A 15,614-nucleotide genomic window follows, 5' to 3' on the forward strand; every position below is an offset into this window, starting at 1 on the left:
ATCTGGAAAACAACCCAAGTGTGACATTAGAGCTCATAACCACTGCTATATGGCAAAAACACTACTTACATCCATTAGGGATTCAAAAACACTTTCATCTTATCTCAACAAAACTGAGGTGGCTTAATAAAAGTAATTATGTGCCAGGATCATACTAAGTGCTTATATATGATGTTTCATTTCAATCTCACAAAAACTTGCTGGCCGTAGTGGAGCATGCCTGTAATCCCAGCTGAGGAGGCAGAGGCAGGAGGATCACAAGTTCAAGGTGAGCCTCTAAGCTCTGTTTCAAAATAAAAAATAAATAAATAAAAAGTTCTGGGGAATGTGGCTCATTGGTAGAATACCCCTGGGTTCAATTCTGAGTATCAAAGGAGAAAAAAACTCTCATGAGATAGGGATGATTAGCACAGTTACACTGTTGAGAAAGTGAGGTTCGGCTATTCAGAGAATTAACTTATCCAAGGTCAGAGAATTAGTAAATCTACATTTTTGCCAGTCCATACAATGTCTCTCTCATAATATTAATAATAGTAAATATATAATATTGAGGATTATTATACTACATAGGGAGATGAACTGATATAAAATACTCCAGCATCTCTAACAATGGGCACTGATTAGCACAACCCATTTGATGATATGTTCTACAGTTATTTAATAAAGGGTGTTCTGATGAAAATAAGAAAGAAAGCCAGGCAGGTGGAGCACACCTATAATCCCAGCCACTCAGAAGTTTGAAGCAGGAGGATCACTAGTCTGAGGCGAGCCTCAACAATTTAGGAAGACCCTGTTTCAAAATAAAAAATAAAAAGGGCTGGGTTCAGTGACCTGGATTCAATCTCCAGTACTGCAAAGTTAATGAAGGAAAGAAGCCATAAAGTCTAATTTTTTTAATTATTTTATAGTTGTAGGTGGACAGCATGCCTTCATTTTATTTGTTTATTTTTATGTAGCGCTAAGGATCGAACCCAGTGCCTCACAAGTGCTAGGCAAGCACTCTGCCTCTTAGCTACAGCTCCAGATCCCATAAAATCAATTTATGATAGTCTTCTCTTTGTCCTTCTATTTTTGTAGATCTAGATTCAGGGAGGGGAGTCCTATCCTGTGGGCAGTATGTGAAGGATTTTGCCTCTGTTTCCAGAATATTCCCTCTCCCCAGACTCCTCTCTGTGAATTCCATAAGAAGCACCCAGGTGGACACACAGGAGCTCCAGTGCGGCTGGAAAGGTGGGTGCAGGGATGGGGGGAGGGCAGGATTAGGAAGCGTGGGATTGTTACTGAATCGTAAATGCACTGCTGTTTCAAGTCTGGATTACAAGTGTTTATGTCTTTGGGACGGACACAACTCCCCCCTCTCTACCCACCCCAATCTGGCACAAGAACTGAGAACAGACTAACCCTGCTCTCAAAGGCAGCCAAGAAGCCATATCCCAGAAAATCCTTAATACTGTCTGACCATTGAGGCCGAATAAGAAGTTTTGTTTAACTGTCATAACATCTAAACTTACTTCTTCATGGATTATCCAAGCAAAAATTGTTTTCAAAACTTGACTTTTCCATTGTTTTTTGTTTTGTTTTGTTTTGTGTGACTTAAACTAGAAAATGTAATATTCAAATGAAGACATAACAACTGGCCTGCCTTTGGGAGAATGAAGCCAACAGTGAAGGAGAAGAACAAAGAGAGACAGAGAGAAAGAACCCTGGAGTGGTTTGGTCTCCGGATCCATCTCCTTCCCTGGTCTCCCTGTGGTGTGGCAGTGTGGCCTTTCCTGATCCTGTAAAGCGATAAATGCTCTTTTTTCCTAGGCCAGTGGTGAGCTGGATTTCTCAAAGAACTGACCTAATCCACTCATCAAACACCACCCAGGCTCCTGAAAAAAAACTAGAGTCTAAAACTGACCTACAGAGCTCCTGGGGACCTGGCCCAGTGAGAGGAACGGAGGCGGAGGGGAGATTTCCTGTGAGTCATCCAGCCTTTCAACACCCCACAGGCCTCAGATCCGAAACACTGTCACACTCCTCCTCCTACGTCAGCTTCCACTGCTTTCATCCAGCCAACGCTCATACTCTCAGACTTCCCCAGTGAACTTCCACTCTCCAAGGGAAGCCAAAGAGCCTGGGTGGTAAACCTGCTGCAAGCCCTCTGGTGGTGTCTTTAAAACTCACAGAAAAGTGTACAGAGGGATCTGTTTAATATAAATATAATGTGCAAAAAGCGTGTCCTGTTCACAAGAGTGAAAAACCTGGAAACTTCTAAATGCCCAGAAACAGAATGGATGGAGAATGATGTGCTCACAGAAAGAATATTATTCAGAGAAAAAGTGACTGTTCTGCAGCACCATGCAACAAGACGGAGTAATCTCAGCAATGTGATTTAGAGGAGAGATCTCAAGATTACACACAGCATGGTACCCTTTCTATAAAGTTTAAAATCACGACAGGAACCCTTTGTGGACATACATAGAAATACAAAACTATATGAAAATAAGAGGATTCCAGATGATGATGATCTGTGGTTGAAGAGTAAGGGATTGGAAGAGGGATTATCTGCATGTAAATTTAGTTTTACAAAACTTGAAAATCCTAGTTTTAGGGCTGGTGGTTGGAACATGGGTCAACAATGGGAGTGTGTCATGAGCCAGGAATTATGATTAATCCACTTCAGGGCACTGGAGGCTAAAAAATTAGTCAAATGATGTTCCAGGAAGATACTCTTATTTATCCTGTGATGTACATCTTTCTGGTCCCACTGGAGACACAAATAGCCCAGAGCAAGCCTGGGATAAGATTGCCCAAGAACTGTTTTGGTTTTTTTTTTTTTTGTTGTTGTTGTTGTTGTTGTTGTTGCTGTGCATCCCTCAAGAAACAGGGAGAACAGTGTTGAATACCAGGTTGCATTCCTCACTACTGTATGACTTATCCTGTTAGGGAAAATTATCTAACCTCTCTGCCTCAGCTTCCACATATGTCAAATGGGGCTGGCAATTATAGTATTAAAATGCTGACTGCAGAAAGTTAGCAGAAGGATTACATGAATTAATTCTCCCACCCCCAAAATCCTGAAATGGTGTGGGTGCTCTAGGTGCACAAAGTCCAATTTAATCAAGTTTGACTTTTATTATTATTTTTATCTCTCACTTGATTCCACTGTGAAAAACTTAGAAAATGCTGTTCTCCCCAAGTATATCCTAAGCTCTTCTAGAGCAGAAATGTTTTAATAATTCTCTGGGAAGACGTACTACACCCAGCATGAAAACAGCCTTAAATTTGCAGTAAGGACTTGGACTTAAGAAATTGAATCAATTTGTTTTATAAATACACCCATATTTTAGAAAGATGTTTTGGGGTTTTTTTAATTTTTTTATTTTTTAGTTGTCAATGGACCTTTATTTTTTTTATTTATATGTGGTGCTGAGACTGGAACCCAGAACCTCACACATGCTAAGTAACTGCTCTACAACTGAGCTACAACCCGAGCCTTAGAAAGAAGTTTTGAAATGGATTTTTCACGTAAGTCTCATAAAATCTGTCTCTGTTATCAATAACTGACACAGGTTTTTGCGACATACCACTTTTCCTGGTGACTTTCAATTAATATAGACTCCTGTAACCACCCAAAATAAACATCCCAAGATCTGCAGATTAAAAACATCTATAACTTATTAAAATGAAAACCATTCAAGTCTTTATTCAGAGTCTATTCACACTTTCACAGTAAGTGAACTGAGTTATCTGGTTCTTATAGTGTTAATGGGTTAGAAATCATAATTTAGAAAGAATACAGGCTTCTGCAAATATGCTTAGTAACACACACACATCATATGTTGACAAGCTGGGAGAAAAAGTTGGAAAAAAATAAGTAATTCACTTAAATGCACCTGAGCATATTATTGCCGCTCAACAGAATCAAGTTCATGATGATCCTGAATCAAGAAGAGATAGCATCACGTTCAATTTATGAAAAAGACTACTGCTATATATTTTAAACATGCCATGAAGAATTTCAAATAATGTTTTATTTTTTTCTTTCTTGGCAAAATCTCTAGGATTTGTTGCAAATGGACCCACTAAGTAATTAAATGGTTTGGCCTACCCTGGAGAGTTGTTCAGTACAGACCAATTAAGTGTTGGAGAGCTGCTGCCAAAAATAAATAAATAAATAAATTATGAACGAATGATTTAGCAGAAGTGAGAAATCCATTACATAAATGCTGCCGTTCAATTGGGTTAAAAAGTAAATTTTAATGCTTAGAAGAGTAAATTTGAAGTTATTTGGGAAATTGACCTGTGTGAAATGATAATTTCCTCCTGATGATCCTCAGTAAATAATAACATAAGAAACTTGTAGAGTCCTTTAATAAACTTACCAAAACTTACAGACACAAGCCCATTTTCCATGTATGTGCTTACCTTGGAAACAGCTTTGAAATTTCCTCCCCAGAAATAGCCTAATCTTACTTCAGTCCTAACTTATACATCTTACTTACCAAATCTAGTTGCAAATAGGTTTTTACTGTTCCTTGAAATCAATTCTACCTCCAAAATGGAAAGAACTGCTGTCATTTGAGGTCTGTGCCAAGAACAAAGTATTGCAGGAAGTTCCAAGATGAATGGCAGCCTCTACCTGAAGGTACACTGGCAGGCTGGTGAGAACTACATTTCACCCTGCAATACGGTAAGGGCAATGATGAGTTAAAAATAGTACCAGACAGGAAGGGCACCCAAAGAAGATGTCTGTGAAGAGAAATTGAAAGAATTCAGCAAAGACAACTTTCCAACTTGATGCTGTCTACAAAGATTCTTTAGGATGCCAGGAGAAGAGGTCAAACATCAAAAGCAACCCAGGAGGGGACCACAGGGCAAAACTGCATGCACAGGAGCAATCACAGGAGCAAACACAAGTGAGAAACGCAGGTTCTGGGATATGAGCCTGGAGGGGCTGGTGATGGGGCCCTTATGGTTCATACCAAAAAGCTTAAGCTCTCACAAGAGGACAAATGTGATGAGACACCACCGATGTGAGGCTTCTAGAGAAATCAAATTCCCAGACATGAAATGTAGAACAGGAGTTACCAGGGGCTGTGCAGGGAGGTGACACAGAGTTGTTTGACAGCTATGGAGTTTGGGAGGATGACTAAGTTCTGGAAATACACATTGGTGATGGTTGCACAACACTGTGAAGGTACTTAATGCCCCTGAATTGCACACATAAATGCAGCTAAAATAGTAAAGTTTACGTTACATATATTTTATCACAATAAAAAAAAACAACCATGAACTGACATAGTGCAGCACACCTGTAATCCCAGCAACTCGGGATGCTGAGACAGGTGGATTACAAATTCAAGGCAAGCCTCAGCAATTTAGTGAGACTCTGCCTTAAATTGAAAAAAAAAAAAATGCTGGCAATGCAACTTGGTGGTAAAGCACCTCTGGGTTCAATTCCGAGTTCAAGAAAAAAAATGAAAAAATAATAGGTAAAGGAAAAAGAAGAGACAGCAGGAGGGGAGGGGCCAGCAGCTACAGCACCAACTTGAGCTCTTTCCAGTAACCAGTGGCTTTCAGACCCCTATTAGCTATAGAAATCATTCTTCAGACAACACAGCTGTGGACTAAATGTTTGTGTCGTCCCAGAATCCATGTTGAAACCTAATCCCCAGTGTGATGGTAGCTGTGGGAGAGGGTCAGGGAGGTAATTAGGCAGTAAGGGTGGAGTCTTTATGATCAAGATTAGTGCCCTCATAAAAAAGACAACAGATTGTTCTCTGGCCCCTTGGGCTATATGAGGACACAGTGAGAAAATAGCCTTTTATGAAGCAGGAAGTGGGCCTCCACCAGACACCAGTTTGCCAGAGCCTTGATCTTGGACATCCCAGACTTCGGAACTATGAGAAATAAATTTCTGTTGTGTATAAACTACCCAGTCTATAGTATTGCTGTTATCACAGCCCAATTGGACAGATTAAAAGCCCAACTATAAAACTGACAATAGCAGCAGATCTGGTGGAAGCCCCAGAGGCCCTCCCAGAATCACACAAACTCCTAATTTTCCATTGGTCCCCCATGGTGAACCCTAAGGAACCCCAAGAGCCTCACCTTCAGTTTGCAAATCACTGGTGTAGGTGATGTGAGGAATATCTAAGAAGCTTCCACTTGAATATGATACAGTGAGATGCTGGAAATAGTAGAGACAGTCTGCATTTGGAATCAAATGACACTCCCTCAGCTCTGCCTTGCAGCAGCCATTTGTCCTAGGCAAGTTACTTACCTACTCTTGTCAAGTGGGATTAAAAAACCTATTTTATCATGAATACCCAGAGGAATGAGAAGTTGTGCTCCATTTGTATACAATATGTCAAATGCATTCTACTGACATGTATAACTACTTAGAACAAATAAAGTAAAAAATTTTAAAAAGCAAAAAAAAAAACATATTTTATAGGAGTGTCACAGGATTGATGAAATGTAAGTAGGAGAGCTGATACATGGTGAATTCTCACATAGTGACAACTATTGGTGCCCTTTCTTCTTAGCTGGTTATCACTCTGGATCCTGGGAAGTCAGAGGACTGGGGAGGAGGAAGGCAGGTCATGTGAATGGAAGCTGCTGTAAGAGTCCAAGTAAGAGATTAAGATAAAGGCTTGCACTGAAGTAGTGAAGGTAAGGATTCGAAAAGGAGAAGGAATCTGGGAATATTCTGGAAGTGTTGTCAAAACGGAGAACAAGCACTGGCAGCCATTGCTGCTTCCTTCAAATCAACATGTAAAAAGGAATGAAGGAAAGCAGGAAGAATCCAGAGGTTGTCTAGAACTGGTCTGGAGGCGGGAGAGGACTACAGCCGGAGGCGGAGCAACCAGAGGCCTAAAGGAAGGCCCGCTAGATTTGCATGGGGAGAGATACTGCCTGCCCCTTTCACATTTCCTCAGAGGGTTGAGAAATTAACCAAACAGGTCAGGCTGTCCAGCCAGTGATCATTCCTCCACCCACCTGCTCCAAGCTCCTTGGGCTAATGGGCAACAACCTAGAGAAGTTGCCTCCTCATTCCAAGCAGCTGATAAAACAGCCTAATGGAAGTGCACCGAACAACAGCAATCAACAGGGGTTCTGTGATCCACGATTTCTCCATCCTGGGGTACATCCCTTCCCCTCTACTTAAAGTTACCTGGAGGGACTCACCCAGGCCTGGCCATCAGCTCTCCACCACCACACCCAGAGCAACAATAAAAACTCTTTCTCCTCTAATCAAAATAAATAAATAAATAAAAGAATCCATGGGACAATATGTAAACCTCCTGATGGAATACAATTAAATAATAAGCATCTTCAGGTGCTTCTGGGCACTCAGACTTTTGTTACAGCACTGGTCATTTGAGTTGATAGTGATAAATGACAAAAGTAAAAATTAAGGGCTGGGTGGTGGCTCAGTGGTGGAGCACTAGGTGGAATCTGTGAGGCACTAGGTTCAATTCTCAGCAATGCATATAAATAAATAAAATAAAGGTCTGTTGACAAATAAAAATATATAGACTTTTTAAAATATGGAACACTTCATGAATTTGCGTGTCATCCTTGCACAGGGACCATGATAATCTTCTCTGTATCGTTCCAGTTATAGTATATGTGCTGCCAAAGTGAACACCTAAAAAATATTTTTAAAAAGTAAAAATTAGGGGCTGGAATTGTGGCTCAGCAGTAGAGTACTCACCTAGCATGCGCATGTGTTCCATTCTCAGCACCACATAAAAATAAATGAATGGAATAAAGGTATTGTGTCCAACTACAACTAAAAAGAGTTAAAAAAAATTTTAAAAGAAAGTAAAAATTAAGAGCAGAGGCTTTTTTGGGACTATGTGGCACTCATTATCATGAATCCTAACACATAAACTTAATGAGCAACCTGAAATTCTTAATCAAAGAGAAAAGCTGTTTGTACCTTAGGGAGGCAGATAGCTAAGAGTTGGGGTCACCTAGAATACATGCTTCTCATGATGAAAACAGAATGAATTCTAGGCCCCCAACTTTGTTCTGTATTTGGTACCCAGTTGCTAAAAGGGCTATTCTTACCACTTTTTGGTAAAAGGAGTAGAAAAGAGCCATGCAATTACAAACCAATCCCTTTGCATCCTATCCATACGATGGTAACACATCATCTCCATTCACGAACTGCTCTGCATCCCCATAGTTCCCTCACCACAGATAGGTATTCTCTAAACTAAACTAGTTAGTCACTAGGTTGGACAAAATTGCCATCCAGAATTGAAGTGCCTAGATGTTTGGCATAGGTAAGACCAAAAACCTAAATGAACAATTCCAATTCATTCTTTCATTCATTTGTGTGCTAAAGGTTGTAGGAGATATAAAAATGAAAATAATATGATTCCTGCTGTTAAGGAACTCTATCCACTGGAAATGCAAAAAGTCTCCAGACAAAAGTAAAGAAAGTTAAAAAAAAAAAAGTAAAGAAAGAAAAAAGGAAGTACATTTGGAGACAGAGGAAATCTCATATTTAAAAAGTAACTAGACGGGTGCAGTGGTACATGCCTGAATCCCACCTATTCAGGAGGCTGAGGCAGGAGGATCACAAGGCCAGCCTGGACAACTTAGCAAGGCCTGTCTCAAAATAAAACTAAAAGGGCTGGGAGTGTATTTCAGTGGTAAAGCAACATGTACAAAGCCTTAGATTCAATCCCCAGGACCACAATAAATAAATAAATGGGCTACTAGAGCCTCTAAGTGTAAAACACACCAGGACTCTGAAAATGTGAGAATATTAGGAGAATTGCTAATGTAATTATTGCTACTTATTATATCTTGCTAAACTGAAATCTGCTATATAATCTGGCCCAGCCTCAGGGCCACAGGCATCTCCTGGAGCAATCACCTCAGGCACTTTCCCATCACCCAGGAATGGAGAGAACTAATGGTGACAACAACCTATGCAGGCACTGAAATGACCAGACTGTGTGCCCACTCCTGTGTAGCCATGTATAGTCACCCAACTAAATTTCACACAGTACTACAAGGTAAGTACTGTCCTGAGGTTGGGAGGTAATTTTGTTTTCTTGGTTTGTTTAGTTTTTAGTTTTGATTTGTTTTGGTTTTGTTTTTGTTTGTTTTTACTACATTTTATTTTTGGTGTTGAGGACTGATTCCAAGGACTTGCATGTGCCAAGCATGCACTTTACTACTGAGCTACACTCTCAGCCTCTGTAGTTACTATGATTATCTCCATTTTACAAATTAAAAAAAAAAAAACTGGAGCACAGAGAAGTTAAGTGACTTGCTCAAGTCTACCCAGCCAGGATTTGAATACAGAATATGTGTCCTTGGCCATACCATTATACTACCTCAGAGCTGAGCACTTTTAGCTACATTATCAGGATATACACAACTTTTAGGAGACAAGGTGATGGGGGGCACAGGGGATTGAATTTAGGGGCACTCAACCACTGAGCCACATCCCCAGTCCTATTTTGTTTTTTATTTAGAGTCAGGGTCTTACTAAGTTGTTTAGCGCCTGGCTGTTGCTGAGGCTGGCTTTGACTTCACGATCCTCCTGCCTCAGCCTTCGGAGGCGCTGCTGGGATTACAGACATGCGCCACAGTGCCCGGCTAGAAACAAGGTGATTTTTGACCCAATGTCCCCTTTAAACATGTGCATCTATTTAAAACTATACTTATTTATATGACAAGAATGCATATACCTTTATTGATCTAGTTTTGGAAATAGTATGGCTTTTCAGAATATAGCTTTCAGGATCTCCAAAGGGAAAAGATAAAAATCAAATGCTCATTTTAGGAGGTGCCTGGCCAGGAGAGTTTAAGGTGCAGTTTAGATCAGAATTTACGGTCACCTCTCCTTACAGGTCATTTAATGGTCCTAGCCAAATTGTTTAGCCTTCTTTGTTTCTCCATCTGCAAAGTGGGTATAACAATAGCACTATCTCCTACTGGGGGGGATGAGATGATACTATCCATACAAATTGCTATGCACAATACCTGGCGCAGAATGAATGCTCAATAAATGGCTTTCATTATTTAGGTCCTGGGTTATCTGTATTTCCAGAATGCAAGTCCTCCAGTAACCACAGAAATGCTTTCCCCAGAGTCGCTGCCAGCTCCTTAAGAACATTTCTCCCTCAGAGCGGGAGTGACACCAGAAACAGCCTTCCCTGGACTCCAGCTCCGGAGGTGGCCATGTCACCTAGCTTCGGGCCCAAGAAAGAGGCAGGTTCTGTTCTGCCATACTAAACTTAACCTGGATTTGTTACCTGGGTGAACTCAGTGCAGATCACGGCCCCCAGTCTGACAGGATCAGAGGCAGAAGGAATGCGGGCGCCTTGCCAGAAGTGGAACTCATCCACCTGCCAAGCCCGAGGATGGGTACCCCTTCTCCACAGCATCCGCCGGGAGGCCACCGGGGACACGACCTAACAATGCCAGTAGGGTGAATGTCACCCAGATCCTCTGAAATGCAGTGCCACGACCTAAGAGAGCGCCAAGGGAGGGGCTAGAAGTACCTAAGGAAGCCAGGTGAAAGCGCAACATCCTGGTGCTCGTGTTGAGCGCCCAGAACCAAAGTCCAAGCCGCCGCCACCTCTGCCTCCCCGCTTGCCAGACACGTGCGAGCCGGTCGCCAGGCGGTCTGGCCCGCGCTCGGCTCCGGTTCCCGCCTCCCGGGCCCGCCGCCGCGCGCTCCCTCCACTCACCAGGTGAAGAGTTTGCCTTTTATCCTGCGCAGCAGGCTACCCAGCGCGCCCGCCTCTCCCAGCGCGCCGGGCAGCGGGGTGCCGGTACTCGCCGGCGACTCTGTCTCCATGGGGACCCCTGACTTGTCCTGCGCCCGGAACCCCACGAAGTGCCGGGGCCCGGAAGACAGGAGGCGGCGCCTGTGCAGCCGGCGGGGACTGAGCTCGGGCCCTGCGCTGGCTCTACCTCTTTAGCTCGCTCGCCGGCTGGCTCGCTCGCTTCCCTCTCGCTCCTCGGTCGGGCTCCTTCCGCGACAAATCATTAACTGTCAAGCCCCAAGGGCCAGACAATACATTTGCAGATTGCAACCTGGCACCACGGGGGCAGCAGCAGGAGAAAGGGCGATTTTTTTTTTTTTCACCTTGGCAGTCGAGCCTCAGTGTTTTGTGGCACCTAATATGCCTTTCAGGTTTTTATGGTTCCTTGTTTCAAATCAGCAAATGGGGTGACCCGAGGTTATTGTGACTGGCTCCACAGTGTCCTCACTAAAGACAGAGGTGGTAACTACCTGAACTTCGCTAACTAGCAGGACCGACTGACCTCTCCCTTTATCTCGCGGTCTCCTCCCTCTGATTTATAGAAGATAGCCAGCCCCTTTGAAAGAACTAAAGGGACATTTCAGGTGTGTGTGTGTGTGTGTGTGTGTGTGTGTGTGTGTGTGTGTGTGTGTGTGTGTGTGTGTTTCCTTGCAAAGCAACGGTAAGATCCTTAAAAGATCCTGGAAATGTGTCTTTGTGGCGTGGAGCTCGGCACGTCTCTTTCCTTACTGGTACGTTAGGTTTTCCTTGCAGCATTCGGAGCTGTCTTGGGGGTGCCAGGGAGGGAAACGCTACCGACCCCTGGCGCTCAGCCAGGATGCCGCTGCCAGGGCCACACCTTCCGATGCTTCCCCAGGACCCCGGAGGATTAAGGATTAAAAGAGACTAAAGCCTAGGGTGGGAAAGTTCCAGGCTCTCCCAAACAGAAGGAAATCAGTAAGTCTGCTGGAGTCCTTGTTTCCGGAAAAAAGAAGACAAAAGAAAAGGTGTTGATACTGTTTGTTCCCCACTCCCCACACCCACCCCACCACCTCCTTCCTTGGAAGAGGTGGAAGACAAGGAAAAAAAAAAGATATATATATATATATATATATATATATATATATATATTTTTTTTTTTTAAGAAGTGTAAATGAATGGGCAGTTTTCTGTAAAAAGATTCTTTAAAAAAAATAAATAAATACGTTTTGAAAGATGAAATGTAGCTTCAGGAATTCCAAATTTACCAACTACAGGAACCCTGAAGTTTATTTTGCTTGTTTATTTGTTTGCTTGTTTCTATTGCTTGATTTTTTTCTTTAAACTGGGGATTGAACCCAGGGGAGATTTACCACTGAGCTACAACCCCACTCCTTTTACGTTTTATTTTGAGACAGGCTTTCATTAAGTTGTTGAGGGTACCACTTGCTGAGGAGGGCCTTGAACTTTTGGTCCTCCTACCTCAGCCTCCGGATGCGCAAGGATTACTTGGGTGTGTCACAGGGACCAGCTGAAACCCCAAAGTTTAAAAGAAATGATTTATTTTAAAAAATGTTGAAGTGAACCTGGTGTGGTGGTGCACTGCTATAATCCCAGGAACTCTGGAACTTGAGGCAAGAGAATGATGGAATTCAAGACCAGCCTGGGCACCTTAGTGAGACTCAGTCTCAAAATAAAAATAGAAAGAGATGGAAATAGAGGTAAGTGGTAGTGTGCTTGCTAGCATGTTCCAGGCCCCTGGGTTCCCCCTGCCCCCCACTCTGTGTGTGTGTGTGTGTGTGTGTGTGTGTGTGTGTATGTGTGTGTGTGTAAATTGCTGAAGTGAAATGGAGGAAAAACCCCTGAAAACTAAGTCATCCATAAAGGACTAACTAAATGGTATGAAACAACCACATCATGAAGCATTATGAGGACATCAGAACTGTGTTTAATAGGATCTCATTTTTCTAAAGCCCCAGCGCATTAAATCCTGCATATTGACAATGTTGAATTTTACCCAAGCCCTGTGCTCCTGGAAAATAGTTATGGCTTAAAAATCTCCCACACTGTTGAGTTCCTGTAAACAACACAGTACAAAGAAACACCCCCATGTGATTTTTTTTTTAATGAAGACTGAGTTTTTAAAATACATTTATTTATTTATTTATTTTAATGTGGTGCTGAGGATCAAACCCAGTGCCTCACACATGCTTGGCAAGCCCTCTACCACTGAGCTGCAACCCCAGCCCTGTCCTCCATATGATTTTTATAAGACCCATAAAGTCCCTTTGGGACAAGGTGAGCCTCAGATCTTCTAAATTCTTTCATATATATATATATATATATATATATATATATAATATCTTATATACTATAATTTACATATATTATATTATATTATATATGTATATACACATACAAACATACATACACACACACATAACATTGGAGTTCTTTTGACATAATTATACAAGCATGTAATATAATTTACTTCAATTCAATCCTCAGTACTTCCCTTTCCCCCACCTCCTCCCTCCCTCCCTCTCTTCCCTTTCCTCTACTATTTTTTATCTCACAAATGATTGGCTGAAATGTTTGTCTCCACTGACCAACCAAAACAAAATTCTTGGTAAAATTCCTTTCCTTTCCTGGCCTCTGTACTTTCACCTACCCTAAGGCTGAGCAAACATGTAAACCCTCCTTAAGGCCCTTCCTTATAAGCTGACCTCAGGGCAAAACATTCTCTCATCTACTAACAATCAAGCCACCCTTACATTTATGCCCCCCACTTACTCATGGAATAGCTGCCCTCTTTCTTTTTTTAATATTTATTTTTTAGTTTTAGGTGGACACAATGTCTTTATATTTATGTGGTGCTGAGAATGGAATCCAGTGCCTCATGCATGCTAGGAAGCACTCTACCACTGAGCCCAACCCCACCCCTTAGCCCCCTCTTTCTACTGCAGTAAACCCCACCCCTCACCAGGCAATAATTCTTTCAAATAAAGTCTCTGCTTGCTAAGTCATATTTTTATTTGACAATATATAGATGGTTATTGAGCACAGAGAAAAATATAGGATGTTTGTCAAAATAAGTAACCACGTAACCTTAAAAGAATGTGTGACAAAACATGAGGGGTAAAGAGAGAACACTTAACATACATGAGGCCCTGGACAGCCATCTTAAGTGACAACCATCATTTTAAGGAAAGTTTCGCTTTCCCTCCCAAAAGCGTTTCTGAGAAAGGCTCACCATTCTCTCATACCAACCCAAGCCCTAACTACCTGCATTAGGGTACGCCCACCTCTCATTCCTGAGCCTTCCCCCATAAAAGTCCCAAAACCCAAGCCTGTTTTGCCTCTCTGCGCTGTAGAGAAAGGGTCTTTATTTGTCAGCTCTGACAAATAAACTCTTGTATGTATCTCTGTCTAGTCTCCATCTTTCATTTCTTGCTTACCCATCTCTTGCTCCTCACTTTCCCTTCACTAGGTACAAGAAAAGAGAGTGAGTGAGAGGTGAGGGGGGAAAAAAGAAATTTGAAAAAGAAAAGAAAAACTTTAAGAGGGAAAAAGGAGAAAAGGTAAGTGGATATGAAAAATGGAAAAAAAAGTGAACCTGCTGTATATGGTAGCACACACCCATAATCCTGTCTACTCAAGAAGCTGAAGCAGGAGGATCTCAAGTTCAAGGCCAGTCTGAGCAAGTTAGCAACACCCTATTTCAAAATAAAATTAAAAAGGGTTGTGGATTTAGCTCAATGATAGAGTACCACTGTCTTCAATCCCCAGCGCACACCTACCCACATACTTATGCAAGAAGAAGGAGGAGGAGGAGCAGGAAGCATAGGAAGGAGCAAAAGAAAAGTCTCTGTAATCTAAGGAATTCAGGAAGCAGGAGGATCGAAAGTTTAAGGCTAGTCTCAGCAATTTAGTAAGAGCCTCAACAAATTAGCAGGAACCTGCCTCAAAATAGAAATTCAAAGGTCTGGGTTTGTAGCTCAGTGGTATAATGCCCTGGGTTAGAACCCTAATACCAAAAACACAAAAACAAAAATTGATGGTAATTTGCTAACAGTAGCCATAAGAAACAAACATAAATATAAACATACTAATTTATAAAGGTGATAATATATTATCAAGTAAAAGAAAGCAAGTTGCGGAGTATTAGTATAATGTGTATGCATTTTAATGAAAACCACCAATTAGGGCTGGGGACGTGGCTCAAGCGGTAGTGTGCTCGCCTAGTGTGCCCGCAGCCCGGGTTCGATCCTCAGCACCACATACAAAGGAAGATGTTGTGTCCGCCGAGAACTAAGAAAAATAAATAAATGTTAAAAAAAAAAGAAAACCACCAATTAAATAGCAAAATATCTTTGCAAATACATACACACACATATAAATATATTTATACTCACTTGCGCTTACATGATCAAGAAAGGTAGGGTGTGGAAGAATACATATTAAGTAACTAATAAGGATTAAATCATGGGAGTGATCAGGAATTGAAGTTGGATATAAGGAGATGTGACAGTGGTCCACTTTATGCTTTGAATATAGGCCTTGTTCTGCCACTGCAATTTATTTTTTAAAATTATTTGTAAAGAACATATTACTTTTTCTTCCTCTCTCCCCATGCCTCCCTATATTCTTTCTCTCCCTAATCTCAGGGGAAACAGGATTACCTTTCTTCCCCATCCTATGCAGATTTATTTGTCCCTTTATAGGAATGAAGTAATTCAGACTTTGGGGATGGCACCAAAAAAAAATCTCAGAAATGACTGTCTTCCAAATTAACAAGTGAATTACAACTTCTGGACAGAACATGTGGAATATAGCCTTTGAATAACCTCTTTAAAAGTCCTCTAC

At 41.7% G+C, this 15,614-nt stretch overlaps 1 protein-coding gene and 1 non-coding gene across 4 annotated transcripts in view; both read right to left on the reverse strand.

Annotated features, from left to right (window-relative positions):
• The window catches only part of Slc35f2 (solute carrier family 35 member F2), a 60,131-nt gene extending 48,897 nt beyond the window's left edge, over nt 1–11,234 (reverse strand). The window contains exons 1-2 of one of the 3 annotated variants that reach the window (XM_078046948.1): nt 10,713–11,234; nt 4,491–4,668 (exon numbers count right to left, since the gene is read on the reverse strand). Coding sequence is in view for 1 of the 3 variants with exons in the window: in XM_078046947.1 (XP_077903073.1) it covers nt 10,713–10,822 (110 nt within the window). In the remaining 2 variants the exon portion in view is untranslated. Of the gene's footprint in view, nt 1–4,490; nt 4,669–10,274; nt 10,415–10,712 lie in introns of those variants that run through there. The other 2 variants (XM_078046947.1, XM_078046949.1) reach the window with 2 other exon arrangements.
• LOC120890240 (U6 spliceosomal RNA) lies at nt 7,536–7,642 on the reverse strand. The gene has a single exon (XR_005734481.1). It is a non-coding gene; the product is annotated as a U6 spliceosomal RNA (small nuclear RNA).
• Nucleotides 11,235–15,614: the final 4,380 nt, after the last annotated feature.

Source organism: Ictidomys tridecemlineatus, chromosome 4 (assembly GCF_052094955.1).
Source record: "Ictidomys tridecemlineatus isolate mIctTri1 chromosome 4, mIctTri1.hap1, whole genome shotgun sequence".
Lineage (NCBI taxonomy): Eukaryota > Metazoa > Chordata > Mammalia > Rodentia > Sciuridae > Ictidomys > Ictidomys tridecemlineatus.